The sequence below is a fragment of the Pisolithus orientalis genome (genome assembly GCF_024613125.1).
Source record: "Pisolithus orientalis strain OTSU chromosome Unknown F5J12scaffold_56, whole genome shotgun sequence".
In the NCBI taxonomy this organism is placed as follows: domain Eukaryota; kingdom Fungi; phylum Basidiomycota; class Agaricomycetes; order Boletales; family Pisolithaceae; genus Pisolithus; species Pisolithus orientalis.
Genome location: NW_026260837.1, coordinates 190603 through 207061, shown reverse-complemented (window position 1 = coordinate 207061; position 16459 = coordinate 190603). Strand labels below are relative to the sequence as shown.

Genomic DNA, 16459 nt, shown 5'->3' with positions numbered 1-16459 from the left:
CTTTCATCTTTCACTTTCGTCCACCGATGTCTTCTCTTTGAGTTGTTGTAGCAGTCGTTCTTCGTAGCAGTGGACTAAGTCCAATCAGTGTATGTTCCCCCATGCACCGTGGACAAGTACTCTAGTACCCTCTCACTGCACGATTAATACTTCCCTTTACATATATTTTTTGACCCGCTGACGGTGATCATGCAAATATAACAATTGATGAGTATTCCCTCTAATTGAAGGCGTCCGCTTATGAGAGGCGGCATTAATATTCTATGCGCAGAGGTAATCAAGAAAGCAGGTATACGTATATATCACCGATACTAAACCCTACAGCCCTAATAAGCGCGGCCTACTACTTTACAGCCACAACAGAAGCGGTTGGGGTTGTAAAAGAGAAAAGGAAAAAAAATCAAATCCCATGTGAATACACTGATGTGAATCGGATCGAAAGTACTACTGCTGTTGCTCTACACGTGGGGTTGTGGGTTGTGATTTATTGGCGCCGTGCGGTGACAAGGAATTGAGGTGATATGAAGGGGACAAGATCGACTTTTTCTGGTCGGTGATTAACGGAATCCATCTAAAATACTCGCTACACGTCATGCCCCTTCATTACCTAGCAAGCCATTCCGCTGGTTAGCCCCAAACACCAGCAATGGACAGAAAGAAGGGGGGGAGCCACTTACCACTCTCTTTCGTCCATTCATCGTGTCTCCTAATATCCGCCTCTGTCACAGTCGGCCGAACGCTCTCCAGACTCTTCAAGAAATCCTGTATCCTCAGCGGTGGTTCTTGCAGCTCGTCGGACCCGATTTCGTTCCACGATTTCTCGACGGCATCCCGGTCGCCCGGTGAACAGGGTGTCCATTTGATTTTAGAGGGTGATGAAGAGTCTGGGTCAGGTTTGACAGGTTTAAAGTGTGTAGCTGAGATGACCTTTCGTACGGGCTGCATCAACGCGTCCCGCACGACTATGGAGATATCGGAACCGGAGTAGCTGGGGAGGGTGAGCATCCGTCCAGGCGATACAGAGAGAAAAACCCTCACCCTTCCGTCCGCTCCGCCAACAATTTGTAATCCTTGTGAGTCAGCTGGCACGGTGTCGACCCAACATGTATCTCAAACATGCGTCTGCGGGCCTCCTTATCCGGTAGAGGGATATATATCCGTTTCTCGAATCTGCGTTTGATAGCGGGGTCGAGTTGCCAGGGAATATTGGTCGCACCGAGAACGAGAACACCGGTGTCATCGTGTCCGACACCATTCATTTGCACGAGGAATTCGGTTTTGATTCTGCGGGAGCCTTCGGATTCGGATTCGTTGCGGGTGCTAGCGAGGGAGTCGACTTCGTCGATGAAGATGATGGCGGGTTTGTTCTCGCGCGCCATGTCGAATAGATTACGCACGAGTCTACGCGATGAAGATGAGAGCCTTTGATGAGAAGAACGGCAGATTTGACGAACCTTTCCGAATCACCTTGCCATTTACTGACGAGGTCACTGGAGCTGACGCTAAAGAACGTGCTGTTGGCTTCGGTGGCCACGGCTTTGGCGAGGTAGGACTTTCCGGTGCCAGGTGGACCATATAGCAAGATTCCGCGCCAGGGGGTGCGTTTTCCGGTGAAGATTTGGGGGAACTTCCTAGGCAAGATGACGGCTTCTTGGAGAGAAGCCTTGGCACGTTCGAGTCCGGCGACGTCGTCCCACTTTACGTTTGGCTTCTCGGATAAGATGGCACTCGATAGGCCTGCGCGGAGTTTCTTGAGTTCGGGATCTTGATCGTCATCACCACCATCCTTTCTGCACGAGGCATCATTGATCGATGAGATATGGAACGTTTGGAGGGAGTGGGGTGGAGTGTGTTGTCATGCATACCCTTTACCACCGACGCCAGCGACTGTTCCATTGGCACCCACAGCCCTCCGGCCACGATGTTCTTCTTGAGCTTGGAGATGCTTCTTGAGGGTTTCAGCTCTAGAGAGGTATTCTTCGATCTTGCCGCGGATCAAAGCCTTGGACTTTTCATTCTTCTCGTCTGTAGCGGGAGTGTCAACGATGAGGTCGGGTAGGAACGTAGAGAAAATACATTTCTGAGCGAGCATGAAGTAGTCGAGGGAGTTCATGTATTGCTTGTATGCCTCCGCATAGTTTTGTTTGGTGTCCTCGTCGATGGCACGTTGGACGATCTCGATGGCTCTCTGAGGAAAAGATCACATCTTGGTTATGATGTCCAGAGACCGAAAAGCACGCACGTCCAGGTTTGTCTGGCCAGACATGATGATGACGGTGCGAATGACACCCTGACACAGCGCAGTCGATGCGGATGACCTAATCAAGCCAAGTCGGACGATGGCGACGAGCAGCGATGGCAGTCCGTGCGAGCAGATCCTCGCCAAACTCATCGCCGTGGTCAAGCACACGCAGATATCAGGCAGCAACCTCACTCCGCAGACGACGCAAGCCCTCCTGCAAGCCGTACGTCCGCGTCTCGTCTGCGATCGCATCTCGCTGAGAGAGAGTGTGTGTACAGACCAACGATTACAAGAATACGCTACTACAGGCCAAGAAATATGCTGCCACGCTGCCTGGTGGAGAGCTGAACGCGGAGGAGCAAGAGGAGTTGATTGCGATGCTGGAACGATTGCGGGATCACAAAAAGTCGGTTTCCGTCCGTCCACGAGGCTGGAGTGATGACATCTCGCCGTAGACAGCAGCTCACTGAGCTCTCGGAGCGCTTATCGAGTATGGTGCACAGCGAGAAGATGGAAGTCGACTCCACGGCTTCCACGCCTTCGTAGACGTACTAGCGTATATACACCGATGGCCATGCATAACCGAGGGCGTCTAACATGACTGACACGGCCAGCGTCGCCGTTTGCATTTCCGGTGGGATCAGATAAAACTTGGTGTTTGTGTGTGTTTGTGTCCCTCCCGCATTGGACGCGGTGCAGTCGCAGTCGCAGTCAAAAAACAACAGCACCGTCGCCGTCGTCGACGTCGAGCCGGTTTGAACACTGTGGAATCTCCGTCTTCCAGCCTTGATTTGCTTCTACTGATCAGCAATATTAAACGGAACGGGTAAGAAACATCCATTCACTACTGACAGGCCACTGTCCTCGTCGTTGTCGTCGCTGACGGTCACTCACTCGTCCCCAGCACTCGCCGTGTTTTACCAGATACCACCCCATACCCGACGCACCCCGTCTCATGGCCCTTCTCGCTCCATCGTCCGACTGGCACCCCCCTCGAGATCTCACCATGGACCCTGCCTCAAACTCGCCCTCGTCTCGCCAACGCTCCTCCCCGTCAAACGATCACAACGCCCCACTCCATCCGCAGCAGCAGCAGTCTCTCCCCCAACCTCACCAGCAGAGCCAGCAACCCTATCCTTACCCCGTTCAACAGCAGCCACAGCAACAGGGCCCGTGGCTGCCCACCGTGTCCGGGGCTCCCTTCTACCCCCAGTTCTACCAAAACCAGCACCCTCCACAACCCTACCCCCTCCATCCTCAGCCTCAAAACCCCTACTTTGACCCCGCAGCCAACGCTCAGCTCGCCCAGTGGGCCTACCAGCAGATGATGTTCTCCCAAGCCCAGGCACAGGTCCAAATGCCCTCTCGGGGCACCGCTTCCGCACCTTCCTCCCCGGCCGATTACTACGGCCCAGCGCCACTCTTCAACCCTTTCCCAAGTGGCACCCCTCCTCCCCCTCCTCCCCAACACCACCCACAGCACCATGCCCCCGGATATACCCAGCGCACGTCCTCCGCGGACGGCGCCCGTGGCCAATACGATGGCTTTCATCCATATCGTCGTCCTCAACAGTCCCCTCGGACTCAGGATGGCGATCGATGGACCGGTGGATTGCCTCAGCCGCCCTACGCGCACGGAGACGCATCTGCATCCTCCACATCTGTCAACTCTAGCTCATCATCGACGCGTGGCAACGCCAACCCTCCCTCCTCCACCCCCCGACAGCGCACCAGCAGCACGCAGGGCAACGGATCTGCACACCAGAGCGGACCTGCCACTGCTGCGCGGACGAAGAGTCCTCCTTCGTCCTCGCCGTCGCCAAACGAGACAGGCAACAGCCGTCCGCGCGCGGGCAGCGCCTCAAGCCGTCCATCCAACAACACCCTTCCGCATCATCGCACATCTTCCTCTTCGTCGACGGCTTCATCAGCCGGCACGGCCCGGCCATCTGTATCTTCCTCGGCTACTGCCACGTCGTCGTCGTCCTCTCCTCCCCCTTCGTCCTCCCACCCGCACTCGCATCCTCACCCCCAGGCTCGGCCCCCTCGTCCATCGCCACTCTCGCAGGGCTCGACAATCCCACACGCCAGCTCAGCTTCCAACCCACAATCTCAATCTCACTCACACAGACAATCCCACGCTCAATCTCAACCCCAGCCTCATCCTACCGATAAGCGCATGTCCCGCGATGACTCAGACCTTACCACTATGCTCGATAGCATCGCTCTCGGCACTGCTCCTGCCAAAAGTGGCGGTCTTAAAGGTAGACTGAGGCGTGCACTATCCCTTGGCCATGCCCTCGACGAGGAGCAGGAATTGGAGCAGTCTCCTGTGGGAAATAAGCATGGCAAATCTGCCAGCGGCACCCCCGATCCTACTACACCCACAGATAACACGGACGCATCGAGCACCATCGCCAATGGTGGTGATGCTGCAGGGCCACCCCTTAAAAAACGATCCCGCGCAGCCTCTCTGTTCAGTGCGCGTCTCAACGCGTCAACCGATAATATCTCCCTCTCGTCTACCATGTCCTCTGCCTCCGTCGTCATTCGCAAGATTGGCTCCATCGGCAAATTGGCGAGGAGAAATTCCTTGGCGGGCATCACGTCCTTGTTCAAGGATAAAAACAAGGACCAGCTTGGTGATTCTGCCAACAATAATGACAGTGGCGGAAGTACCTCGGGTAAAAAATCCAAATCCAAACGTTCCAAAGACGCCAAAGGTTCCGTCCTCGAACCGACGGTCTCCCATGCTGTCGCGGAGCTCGATCGGACAGCTAGCGGGAGTGAATGGTCGGACGCAAGTCTGAGCGGGTTAAGTCCAGCCGCGAAATTGGCAAGACAACACACGCTCAAGTCGAATGCGGAGGCTGCGGCAAAGGCTCGTGCGCAAGCCGAGGCTCAAGCACAGGCAGCAGCGCAGGCTCAGGCGGCTAAAGGTGCTAATGCTCATACGAATGGTGGGAGTGCAAACGGAAGTAATGCAGGGAGCGTGCCGGTCCCGGCAACTTGGGAGAAGAGTACAGCTACGGGGAGGGATAGCGTGCACCAGGGGCGTAGGATGGTGGGCGAAGACGGTCGAGTCCTTGTCGAGGACGATTCCGATTCAGGGAGCGATGTCGAACATGCGCCTGCCCACCAACCCCAACAACAGAGCTACATCTCCGACGGATGGGAAGACGATGAGGTATGGCGAGAGGATGAGGACGAGGAGGAAGATCTGACTGTTCGCCCTGGTGGCTCCGTTGAAGACGAGGAGGTCGTCGAGTGGGCAAAGACGATACGGAAGACGATCGAAACGATCAAGCCGACAAAGGGCATTTTAAAGGGTGAGTGTCTGCTCAGCTTACCTATGTTGTTCTGACCTTCCCTAATGTGCTACGCCCAGGTGCAGAGAACTACCACCAGGAAGCCTATATCCAGGACCAGGCCTCGAACCCAGCGTTCAACCGTATCCGGTCCAGCTCGTATAGTTCTCATTCAGGGACGCCGGAACTCGGTCCTTTAGCACGTATACCCTCTCCCGATCCAGACCACATCGATGGACTGCACCGACACCCTTCTCATTCATCGCAGCGCGGTGGTGGCAACAGCGGGATTGCTGCTGCTGGAGGTAACTCGTCCTCACCAATTATTTCTTCTGGTTCCTCTTCTGATGCATCCATCCCCTCTTCCTCCGAACCAGACTCTGGAAGATCGTCGCCGCACACCAACGTTGGAAATTCCGCTGCCAATGGCCTCTTCACGCTCTCGAATTCATCTGCGCCTGCACTGTCGACGATCACGGCGACAGCGACTCTCCCCCATCGTACATCCTCGACCCCAACCACAAAACGACTCGTCTTTGCGAACAATTTGTCAGTGTACGATACTTTCTCTTCGACAGTCTACGACCGACGGAGTGAACCTGCGACGTGGAGTCGTCTCACTCCAACTTTGGCACAGAGGATCAAGGAGGAGTTGAATTCGTATAAGATGGAGGAGATGGAGGTGCATGCCTGCAGCCGGGTGTAGTGAGTCGCTTTACTCTTATTTCTTGTGGGGGTGGCAATTTGGTTTTGGAGCGATGTGGTGCAGATGCTGACAAATCATTTTTGTAGCACCCAATTTTTCATCTAGAAGAGTGTTGGAGTCCTACATACCATACCCAGACAAGCATGTCTATCACTACCATTTTCAGTGGCAGCAGCAGCAGCAGCAACGACTCTATTCTCAGTTTTATTTCGTCCGATGTCCATCCGTCATCGATGTCGTCATCGTATTTTCTTTTTTTTTCGAGTCACTCGCTAGCGTTGCAAGTTTATCTCTCCTCGAGCGAAACGCTTCGCCCTGTACCACCACCACCAACCACTAATCGTATCATCGTTATCGCCACTCTTGTCACTGCAACCATGCAACCCCACGTTTCAAATGCAAACAAAGGACTACGTGTTACGTGCCTCCATACCAATGTCGCCTCACCCGCTCTCGCTTTGTACCCCTAAAACTCTCGCTGTAAGGTGCTTCGGTCGTCCGTGCCAACCCCACACGTCGCGTTCGCTCGTTTCGATCTTTCCCTTCCGCCCGCTTGTTTTCATCTTCGACGAATGAAGTAGCTGGAGGAAATTTGTTCTGTTCGGCTCTTGCCAATCTCTCGTGGCCCACCCCCGCCGTTTGTGTCTGCCCCTCTAGAGCGCCCTCTTTCTCCCCCAGATAGAGCCGCCGGCCATATGTCACCTCTTAAATTCCACCTTACGCACGCACATGCACTTACCCCGTTTCACATCCATACCTGCCTTCACCATGCACGTACGCACATCCAATTTTTCCTACTCATTTTCTCTGCATCATGGACGGTTTCCCTCCGAAAAAAAATATTCTCCTCATTTCCCCCTATTCCGTCATCTCTCTTTCCTCACCTTCATAGCTAAAAAAACAAGTTGAAAAGTCCCTTTCTTTTCGTCCTACCTCTTATATTATTCACCTCCTCCCCCTCCCCTCGTTCGTCGTGGTGCTACTGCTGCTGCATCGAACGTTGCTCATCATCTTTTTTTTTGCGCACGTATGTGACTGGTGTCCAGTAGCGTTATACCTTTTTTTTTGAATTATTCCCCTTATTTCTTCTGCCCTTTTCTCTCGGGTGTGTGTGTGCGTGTCAGTGTGGTGCGAATCTCATTCGGAGAGCGTGGTGGTCCAAGCACGACAACGCCCACGAAGCGTGTGCAACTCAGTGCTGCTTCTTCTGGCGAGCATGGTTTGGAGTCTAAGTGACCTTGCATTCACTGACGGCTAACGTCAATGACGATGCCAAAGTACTCGTATGAAATATGCACCGACAGTGTCGTTTCAACTTTTGGATATGGACGATATGCACGCCACTACCGAAGGTTCTTTTTACCCTCATCCATTGCACTATGCACAACTGCTATACCCCTATTTTTGGTGGGATGTTGTGTCCCTTGAATTTATTACCCTGTGCGTATAAGTGTGCATGGTGGTAAGCATGTATACCATTGCATACATATGTTTTCGATGTTCATTATGTCTCATTTCGACGTATTCTTTTATGTAACTATGTACAATTCCTGAATCGCATTGTTGATACGATTCAAGTTCAGTCTCAGTGTACCTGCCTGCCCGTACTGCAGCCTCGCATTTGAATTTCAAATCCCAATACCCCATGCCCATCTCATTATCAAAGTTAATGATAGCATGTCATCAATTCACTCTTGTTCTCGCTGTGGGCCAAGTCCTAAATAATGACATCTTCGATAGGCGTGTACCGGTGTAAGGTGGTGGAGCGTACTTCTGTGAGATTAGGCTCGCATCAAATGAATGGGCCCAAGTCTTGCTGACTGACACCGATGAATCGATGACACTTGCACACCACGCGATCGACGAGTAAAATGAAGTGTGCGGCGGCCGGCAACGCTTCCCACTCCGCATATGCCATGTGAGCCGTACAAACCACAGTCCGTTGCATTCACTTTGAAAATCGGATCAGAGGAACACATGAAGCCCTATACCTACAGGAGCGGGGTACGTACACGTGTAAATGAAACAAGTACGGCGTCAATGGACAGCATCTGTGGTTCATGCGTGGAAGGGGCAAGCCCAGGAAGCCCGTTCCATCGCTATGACCCACATCGCGCGTAGCCAGATCTTATCCCACGCACGTCGTCGAGTAGGCACGAAAGCTATCGACACATACAGAAGTCGCGAAGCGGACAGAAAACAAAGAACAAACAGGAGCAGCCACCAACGAGAAAACAAGGAGGATGACCCTCAGTCGTCCGTGACGGCATATCTCCTCGATCGGTCGATGCCTCCACGGTTACCTGGAACGTTCCTATTCCTGCAATGATTCGCGTAATGGCCTTTTTCGCCGCACTATGATGCTCACGTTAGCGGACAAAGTGAACATGGAGAAGAAAGGAAAAGACGTACCTTGAAACACAAGACCTCGTCCAGATTTCGTCGGGGTCCCGATGCTGCTGTGGCCCCCCCAGATCCCGTGCCCGCGCTCCCACTTCCACCACCGTTCGAGCGATCGTAGTCAGCATATCGGCCGTACCCTGGTGGGGGTGGACCCAGGTCTCGGTTTGCAGGAGGCAGAGGGGTATCGTACGCGCTTGGATGTGGGAGGGAGGGTTTAGGACTACAAGTGGCAAAATATAAGATTGAAAAATAATAGTCAGAAATGAGATACATACTGTCCTCGTGGGCATTCTGGACCTAGCGGACAGAATCCGGTAAGGTAGAGCTGGCACGCGACGCGACGGACGTGTTTCCGTGGACATGTCGGCCCTAATTTACAAAACCCGCGTTTATAATCCGGACACTCTATCCTCCTTTCTCTTGGATGTGCATACAAGCACTCGTCGCCTGCAGAACAATACCCGTATTTAGCGTACCACCAGCACTCTGGCATTCGTCTGAGGTTGTACTCGTGCAAGAACTCGCATGCATCGCCTTTTTTGCAGAGACCGCGCAGCCAGTGTTTACAAACTGTTGCGAGACGTTCTCTGTCCCGTGGGTGTGCCGGGAGTTGTTTAGGGGGTTGGAAATTCTGCGAGGACGGGATTGTATGTCGGAGTGGACAGTGAAGTGGACCCAGTGGACACCCTGTAGAGCTCAGAGATAACCGACAGATCTGGTCGTCTGTCCAACGCGTCAGACAGGTCAAAAAGGTAGTAAAGGAATGAAACTTGCCCTTGTCTAGTTTGATTCCAAGATCATTTTTGACAAAGAGCTCTTCTTGAAAGTTGTTTTGGTGGAACTGCGGTTGGACGAGATCCTTGAGCGGAGACGGGCCCGCCAACGGCGTGGACATCGGGAGAGAGCGTATGGCTGACGTAAGTGGTGTCTCCGGCCATTTATTAGTCAGACGGTCCGGGCCGCGTAGCTTGCTTAGTAAGCATACCAATCTAAGTACGTTTATGAAAATACAAGCAAGTAGTTACGACTTGTATACGTTGGCCCTGCTCCTCCTTCCTTGTCGCCGACATACCTGAACTTGCCTGAGCCGAGTCTCTGAAATGAGAAAACGAGCTGGAAGCCACTCTGCAACGCTCTGTCCAGCTCCAAACCCATTCATATCATCGCACACGTTCTTGTCATCCTCCATCCCGAGCACCATCAACGCCACTGCCTTGGCGCACAACCATGCGTGCACCATTCCTTCACCTGAATATCCCGCAGAAACCCATTCCCCAGGACTCGCCATTTCCTTGTCCGTCTTCGACGGCCTCTCCCTTCCCGTCACACTCTCCGGGATTCGACCCACCCATGGAAATCCGTCCGCTGATTCACTCAGCTCGCCGCTCCACAATGCTTTTACCCTCCCAGCTGCCCAGATACCACCATCCACGGCAGTCGCACCTTCTGCACCCCAATTTACAGCGCCAAAGTAGACGGACAACGCTCCAGACACGTGTGCTGCACTGTGCAGATCATACATACCGGGCATCCGTGTGCATCCAACACTTTCTCCCTCGAGACCACCTCCAAACATCAACTCATGTTCGCCACTCCGAAGCTGCGTCAGGTAATCGAATCCTTTGTACACCGGGTCGTCATAAAACACATATGAACGTGCCCCACCACCCATCTTAGTACGTAACTTGCGTCCGGGTCTCTGCGCACTCATCGTCTCTCGTACCTGTGTCACCACGGGTGCAAGACCAGGGACGAGCGCACCCACGTGGGCATTCGTGAGATGAACGATGTGTTTTGTTTTCAGCGTCCCGCGCGGTGTGTGTAAAGTGTAGGCGGATTCGTTCTCCGATGGACCCGTGATAGATGTGCAAGGCGTCTTCGTGTACAAACGGAACCTATTTGTCCCCCCCGTGGTGAGCGACGTAAAATGGATAAGGCCCTACTCACTGGTTGGCATGGTCCTCGAGCAACCGAGCGAGGACGCCCGCAACGAACCGGTACGGATGAACCGCTCCCGCACGCGTCGTAATACACCCTAAAGCGTACTCTGAAAGCTGATATCTCTGTAATGCGCTCGTGTTCATCTCCCCACTTGCTTATCCTCACATTCTCACGTTCACTCACCTTCCTAGCCGCTTCACCCCCCAAGCACTCATACGGCTCCGCCTCAACTGGCATATCCCTCTTATACACCTTCAACAACCTCTTCGCCTCCTCGAACGTCTCTTCGTCGTAGTACACGTCTACAGCTTCGACCTCTCGACAATCCGCATCTGCTGCGTCGGTCTGACCTATGTGTCGCTGGATCTCGAGGTGAGCTAATCGGAACCGGATGATGTGTTGTGCGGCACGGAGACCGAGGGTGTTCTTGAGGTCCTCATAGTCGTGGTATAAAGGTGGGTTGATATGACCTCCGTTCCTGTGTAGTGTGTTAGCAACGCGCGATACCAAGGGCAATGGAGGGAACTAGCCTTCCGGTTGCCCCTGAACACGCGTCGTGCGCTTCAAGCATCACAACGCTCAGTCGTTCGTGCTCATACCCGCCCTTATTGATCCGCTTCCGATCCGCGTTTAGCAACGCCCTGACAAAAGAAGCGCCGGATATACCCGACCCTATGACGACTGTCCGACCACCGTACCACCGACATAGCGTACCATGACACCCATTCCCAACCACCGTCATACCATGGACAAGTGTTCAGTCAGTAACCACTCACCCACGAGACACAGGAGTACACACCGACATCCGCATACTCTGGCACCGCCGCACACTGGCTTTCATCTGGGTCCTGCACGAGACGAGCTAAAATAGCCGAAGGGGGGAATGCCCAAAACGAGCGTGTTGGTTCAGCGATTGGAAGCCCAGGGGTGGGTAAGGGCGGAGAAGGACATTGCGACGATATTGTGCTCGTTCGCCCTATCGCTTCTGGCCTTGCCCTTTTTCTCTCCTGGCCTCTCGCTTCTCGACCCTGGACTCGTTCAAGTGGGTTCGTCAGTTTCTCGGCGTCACCCTCGCCACATTTGCTAGCGCCCAGAGAAGACTCGGTTGAGTACTGGAAGCGTGTTCCGGTATGTGCACGGGAGAAAGCGATGCCCATTGTTTCCTATTATCTTGAGGACTGTATCGGTGACAAGGCTCTTTGCTCTCCGTGGGGGTATAATATTTATCGGATATTGACGATGACGGGTAGGCAATGCAGTGAGGAAGAGCGGAAACATCTTTGACTAGCCTACTTTTATCCAGGGCCGGCCACGGGCATCACACAGTTCGTATCGCCTCATATCAAGCCAACAGTACTATATTCAGACCTGAGTGCTCGGCACCAAGATATGAGAAGATAAGTTAACTCGCTCTTGGTTCGCCCCCGTAACAGGGGCGTACTAACACGGGCGGATCAAGATGCGCTTCCTGACTTATTGGGTTGGCTCTTGACTGGTCGGAGAATACTACGACGTGTGTGGGTACGGAAGGTGGTACAAGAGGTGATTGCTATTCGGCACAGTATCCATCCGGTCCAGGTCGAACTTCAATGGTAGAGTGACAGGTAATGCACTACGTAGCCGACAGTCGAACTCGGTGGGGCATACATATTCGATTCCGACCAGTAGTGTGAGGTTATGTAAGTAGTACCAAGTACATGGCAGCTCCAAATATTTTTGTACAACTCTCTGCTTATCTTATCGCATGGTGGCGTCCGTGGCGACCGGTATGTATAGACAACAAGGGAGCGTCGTTGCGCGGGGATTCATATTGGTAACGAAGAGACTAACTGCCTACACCGAACATGTCTCGTGAAATACGGCGATAAGCTTCTTCTGGAATCGTGCGAGATACGATACAAGTTCTGGCTCTGGCAATGCGGAGTATTCAAGCGCCTGGCTGAGCTGCGTTCGGAGCTTGTATGACCCAAGGCGGACATATCCGGTATAATTAATCGAGGGTATTCAGGATATCGAGTACGGAAAAGGACCAAGCACCACAGGTTAGGATATCAGGACGTCTGCCTGCGTCACTCCAGCACAGTGAGGTATGCATGCCTTACCTTGACGACGGCTCGACGGTGAGTAGCCTGGACAGCCGTCTGACTGCTTGCTTCCTGCCGAACGTGCAAGTCGGTCAATATTTCGGCGACTCTCTTGGCTTCTTGTACTACATCGCGCGGTAAATCGGCCAACGTGGCAAGGTCAACACCTACATATGTATATGTGTTATTCCCAGTCGCACATCTGGTATCCCGGCCTTATCGGTGCAGGGTAGGCACTGACCATAATGTCCATGATTGTCAGGCAGGCCGTCGACGATGCTAGTGGAGGAGGGGGGTCAACACCCTTTACGCTAGCCACGCCCGTCAAGTGGCAACGTATTGTGCTCACCGGTATCGAAACACCATCCCAAAACCGGACGTCTTCTGCGTAGGCTGTGTGGACATAAATATAAACATATGATACGGCATCGCCGCTAATGGCTGGTATGCATGACGGATATACCTGAACGGACAGATGTAAACTACGGCAGTCTCAGCGTGACTCAGACTGCGTTTGTGGGAATGAAGTGGACTTACTTCACCACGGAGGGTTGGCAAGATAGTGCCGTCGATAGTTGTTGGAAATGGCTGCACTCGGCGTCAACGGATAGCGCAGGCACCTCAAAATAACGACAGTACGTAGCGAAAAAAACGAAGCACTACGGAGAGCAGCATGTGATCCTGCGCAACGTCGAGGTTTGTAGGAGGCTTACTTTAATTCGGATGAGCTCCTCCGCGATGGCATGGGCTATTCCAACGCCTTCTACCGTAGAGGTACCTCGACCCAACTCGTCGACAAGGACCAGCGTTTTCGGTGTTGCGAGGCCTATCGTCAATCCAAATATGATGTGCAAACTAACTGCAGCATGCTTACCTAGGATCATGGCTGAAGTCGCCATCTCGCTTGCGAAGGTGCTCAAACTTTTTTCTATGTCATCATCGTTTGAGAGGCGAGTCAGAAGGGCGTCGTGGATGCTGTAAGTCTTATTTAGGCTCAGTAAGCAGTAAGTTTCAAGGTGTTGGTCACCGAAAGCTGGCATATTCCGCAGGTACGAAACACCCAGCCATCGCCATAATCACTAGTAACCCACTCTGCCGAAGGTACGTACTCTTTCCTAGAAGACATTGACACGGTTGATGTCGACGGACTCACAAGCACTTACCCGACATACTAGCAGGTCTCCGTTCCAAGTCACAAAGGGAGCGCAAGTTTGCCACTTACTTTGGACCCTGAACAATCTGAAAATGAGATGAATCGCAACAGTAAATATCGTTCGACACTAGTGTTCCTGCTGCTTGGACGGTCTCGAGGATTGGGTGCCTTCCGGCCTTCACGGCAAATGTCCCAGTGAATTCCGGACGCACTGCCATGATCGCCTGTTAGCAACCCACATCAAGACAACCGAAGAACTAACCGTAGTTTCTCACTGATCACAGTCACAAACGAAACCCATGATAGAGAGGCGACTTACTGATAGTTGCGTGCGCGAAGGACCAAAGGAGGTCAACAATGGCAACCTATTGTTCATCAGGTAGATATAATTCGCTTCTTGGAACGATACATACTGCTTCAGATGCAGTATAAAGAGCGCCAGAATACGCCAGTATCTGCTCGACAAGGTCCTGGATTATCCTGCCCTCACTGTCAGGATGCGAGTACTAAGATGACTTTCATGCTTACTTGTTGCTGAGAAGGAGAGTTTCGTCCAACGCATCTTTCATCCTTGCGTTCATCTTCTTCTGGAAAGACCAAGTCAGATCATGCACGGGGTGCCATCGCAGGGCGTCCGCGCATACCAGCTCCATACTAGAAAAGAGCCAGCGCCCTTTTTGCGAAGTAATGTTGATAAAACCCTTTGGAAGCTCGCCTTCCAACTCGTCCTTCTTCAAGGTGAATACGAATCCATTTTCCTGGTATACGAGCGTCAAGGGCAAACCGTGCTTCTCAGACAGAACCGCATTGAGCTGCATGATGTCGCCCACGTTCTCCTTAAATGTCTCCCGAGCAACATCAAGAAGCCGGTGGCGGTTGGCCTAACTGATTCAGCTTACTAGCTGAGAAGACCTGTGAACGTACCCTGACTGCATAGACTCTTGCATTGACCGCAGCAAGTCCACCCTGCGGTACTCAGCTAACAGATTATAGGCAGCCAGAGAGGTTACCTTCACAGGCCCAGCTTCCTCGTTCAGATTATCCGCAATAAGGTCTGCGATGAACGCCAAGCGCTTGTCGGAGATCATCTTGTAGCTGTGTGTCAACAACGCATCGTTCCCAAGCAACGCAAGCGTACGTCATAAACTATCTGCAATAACTGGGATCTGCCCCCGGCCAAAGCGTTCTGCAGGAACGGCAGGTTTCGTACTATGCTTTGAAGACTAAGCATCTGAGAAACACGAGAAAACGCAGATTTTGTCGCGTGCGATACGCGGACTTCCGATGAGGCGAGCTGGATCAGATGATGATTATACAGTACCGAAGAAATATGGCAGGCTTGCCGAGGATATCAACTTGTCAAAATCAAGTTTGTTTAACCGCTTCAAAGCATCGCGGACTTCTGCGAATTTATCTTCGCGTTGAACGAGTTCTGGGAAATGCTTGAAGGAGTAAGAACAGATGTATCGATGTCCTTACCTTCCACTACATCCAGGCGTGCATTGATGGCTTCTTCCCCTGGAAGACAAGAGCATTAGCCCATGGCCCAAGCTTGGGGCAAGATGTACCGGTCATTGGAGCCAGAAGATTGGCACGCAGTAAGCGGGCAGCCATTGCCGTGTAAGTATGGTTCAGAATCCCTATATCATCGACTTGTCAGCAGCTAGTAATGCCCTGCATCTGCATCGAGTAGGATACCCAAAGAGGGAGTGCGTCGATTTCTTGTGAGCGATATTGCTAACCAGCTCAAGGTTCCGCGCCGTCTCTGGGTCGATCATTAGCGTTCCTTGACCAGACACGTACCTGATACGCAAAGACCCCGTAGCAAAGCGTGTATTCAACCGATACTCCGCGTGCTTGAATATTGCACTGGCAGATGAAAGCGCGTAATACCTGCAAGACACGGTTAGGCTGGTCCCTATGGCGCATATACTCACTTATCCGCTACAGAGACAAGTGTTGCTGCCCGCTCATCATCCTCCACGCATAACTGTGTAATGAAATCCATTCCTGGAGACACTCAGCCGAGATCCAAGGGAAGACAAACATCAATCCAAAGCACCTGTACTATCATTCCAATATTTTCTCGCGACAGGTTCGATAGGTACATTCTGAAACTCTTCCATAATGAACCGCACCAGAAGCGAGGTAGTCGAGGGACGCCTCCCCGAGGATAGCGAAGCTCGCGTCTGCGGCAGACACGAAGGTTTCCGGAACAAGCACCAAGACCGGAAAATGAATGTGCATTTGGTGAAGTGTCTTCACGTATGTCGGACAGTCAGCGAGCTTTTGGGATAAGTTGAGCGAGAAAGAGTGGCATGATGCTTCCGGCCCACACCTGCACAAGGACAACACGCCCCGTGTCTTTATCCATGGCCGCCATGCCAACTTCGTGTGCTATCCCACGGCTCTCAAATATCGCCACCACGTAACTTGCTTCGTGTCTAGTCGAAGCAGCTGTTCGGGGCCGACCCGTGCTCGCACGTGTTCCGGGACGCGATTGAGAGGTCGCAGGTCGAAACGAACCAGTAGAACGATCCTGAGCTGTGAACGGACGCGTTGTCGAGGAGGGAACTGAAGACGTGGACACCATAACGTCGTGTCCGACAAATAGATCCTTTC

The 16459-nt window shown here is 52.7% G+C and overlaps 6 protein-coding genes across 6 annotated transcripts; 2 read left to right on the top strand and 4 right to left on the bottom strand.

Moving 5' to 3' along the window:
• Nucleotides 1–218: 218 nt before the first annotated feature.
• Nucleotides 219–2320, bottom strand: F5J12DRAFT_862016 (P-loop containing nucleoside triphosphate hydrolase protein). The gene is made up of 7 exons (XM_051746911.1): nt 2243–2320; nt 2077–2188; nt 1866–2025; nt 1455–1790; nt 1039–1401; nt 678–988; nt 219–607 (listed from the first exon to the last, which is right to left on the bottom strand). The coding sequence occupies exons 1-7, from the start codon at nt 2264–2266 to the stop codon at nt 591–593; spliced, it is 1323 nt and encodes a 440-aa protein (XP_051595396.1). The 5' UTR covers nt 2267–2320; the 3' UTR covers nt 219–590.
• On the top strand, nt 2301–2857 carry F5J12DRAFT_862013 (uncharacterized protein). The gene is made up of 3 exons (XM_051746910.1): nt 2301–2465; nt 2521–2648; nt 2698–2857. Exons 1-3 carry the CDS (start codon nt 2340–2342, stop codon nt 2786–2788), a joined length of 345 nt encoding a protein of 114 aa, XP_051595395.1. The 5' UTR covers nt 2301–2339; the 3' UTR covers nt 2789–2857.
• A 29-nt stretch (nt 2858–2886) lies between these two features.
• Nucleotides 2887–6450, top strand: F5J12DRAFT_862011 (uncharacterized protein). The gene is made up of 3 exons (XM_051746909.1): nt 2887–3068; nt 3147–5571; nt 5631–6450. Exons 2-3 carry the CDS (start codon nt 3198–3200, stop codon nt 6254–6256), a joined length of 3000 nt encoding a protein of 999 aa, XP_051595394.1. The 5' UTR covers nt 2887–3068; nt 3147–3197; the 3' UTR covers nt 6257–6450.
• A 1962-nt stretch (nt 6451–8412) lies between these two features.
• On the bottom strand, nt 8413–9575 carry F5J12DRAFT_470623 (uncharacterized protein). The gene is made up of 4 exons (XM_051739588.1): nt 9434–9575; nt 8935–9382; nt 8669–8879; nt 8413–8611 (listed from the first exon to the last, which is right to left on the bottom strand). Exons 1-4 carry the CDS (start codon nt 9552–9554, stop codon nt 8507–8509), a joined length of 885 nt encoding a protein of 294 aa, XP_051595393.1. The 5' UTR covers nt 9555–9575; the 3' UTR covers nt 8413–8506.
• A 35-nt stretch (nt 9576–9610) lies between these two features.
• Nucleotides 9611–11926, bottom strand: F5J12DRAFT_862000 (FAD dependent oxidoreductase-domain-containing protein). Its single transcript, XM_051746908.1, has 5 exons — nt 11400–11926; nt 11131–11281; nt 10784–11078; nt 10607–10722; nt 9611–10554 (listed from the first exon to the last, which is right to left on the bottom strand). The coding sequence occupies exons 1-5, from the start codon at nt 11755–11757 to the stop codon at nt 9681–9683; spliced, it is 1794 nt and encodes a 597-aa protein (XP_051595392.1). The 5' UTR covers nt 11758–11926; the 3' UTR covers nt 9611–9680.
• A 507-nt stretch (nt 11927–12433) lies between these two features.
• F5J12DRAFT_907529 (muts domain V-domain-containing protein) lies at nt 12434–16430 on the bottom strand (the record flags this gene model as incomplete). The annotated part of the gene is made up of 26 exons (XM_051748950.1): nt 12434–12556; nt 12703–12851; nt 12926–12963; nt 13034–13077; nt 13148–13166; nt 13222–13277; nt 13398–13510; nt 13559–13659; nt 13712–13792; nt 13907–14048; nt 14130–14202; nt 14251–14317; nt 14366–14424; nt 14482–14718; nt 14762–14803; nt 14848–14925; nt 14976–15131; nt 15181–15269; nt 15317–15355; nt 15406–15477; nt 15630–15730; nt 15775–15847; nt 15900–16000; nt 16038–16123; nt 16176–16314; nt 16360–16430. 26 exons carry the CDS (start codon nt 16428–16430, stop codon nt 12434–12436), a joined length of 2349 nt encoding a protein of 782 aa, XP_051595391.1.
• Nucleotides 16431–16459: the final 29 nt, after the last annotated feature.

Coding starts and splice junctions, on each gene's coding strand:
- F5J12DRAFT_862000 (XM_051746908.1), bottom strand. CDS start 11,757: ATGGGCATCGCTTTCTCCCGTGCACATACCGGAACACGCTTCCAGTAC. Junction 11,282..11,399: donor GCCAGAGTATGCGGATGTCG/GTGTGTACTCCT, acceptor GTGGTCGGACAG/TCGTCATAGGGTCGGGTATA. Junction 10,723..10,783: donor GGGGTGAAGCGGCTAGGAAG/GTGAGTGAACGT, acceptor AGCGCATTACAG/AGATATCAGCTTTCAGAGTA.
- F5J12DRAFT_470623 (XM_051739588.1), bottom strand. CDS start 9,554: ATGTCCACGCCGTTGGCGGGCCCGTCTCCGCTCAAGGATCTCGTCCAA. Junction 9,383..9,433: donor TGGAATCAAACTAGACAAGG/GCAAGTTTCATT, acceptor CGCGTTGGACAG/ACGACCAGATCTGTCGGTTA. Junction 8,612..8,668: donor ACGAGGTCTTGTGTTTCAAG/GTACGTCTTTTC, acceptor TGAGCATCATAG/TGCGGCGAAAAAGGCCATTA.
- F5J12DRAFT_862013 (XM_051746910.1), top strand. CDS start 2,340: ATGGCGACGAGCAGCGATGGCAGTCCGTGCGAGCAGATCCTCGCCAAA. Junction 2,466..2,520: donor CGCAAGCCCTCCTGCAAGCC/GTACGTCCGCGT, acceptor GTGTGTGTACAG/ACCAACGATTACAAGAATAC. Junction 2,649..2,697: donor CGATTGCGGGATCACAAAAA/GTCGGTTTCCGT, acceptor ATCTCGCCGTAG/ACAGCAGCTCACTGAGCTCT.
- F5J12DRAFT_862011 (XM_051746909.1), top strand. CDS start 3,198: ATGGCCCTTCTCGCTCCATCGTCCGACTGGCACCCCCCTCGAGATCTC. Junction 5,572..5,630: donor GACAAAGGGCATTTTAAAGG/GTGAGTGTCTGC, acceptor TGCTACGCCCAG/GTGCAGAGAACTACCACCAG.
- F5J12DRAFT_862016 (XM_051746911.1), bottom strand. CDS start 2,266: ATGTCTGGCCAGACAAACCTGGAC. Junction 2,189..2,242: donor CTGGCCAGACAAACCTGGAC/GTGCGTGCTTTT, acceptor TCTTTTCCTCAG/AGAGCCATCGAGATCGTCCA. Junction 989..1,038: donor TTGGCGGAGCGGACGGAAGG/GTGAGGGTTTTT, acceptor CACCCTCCCCAG/CTACTCCGGTTCCGATATCT.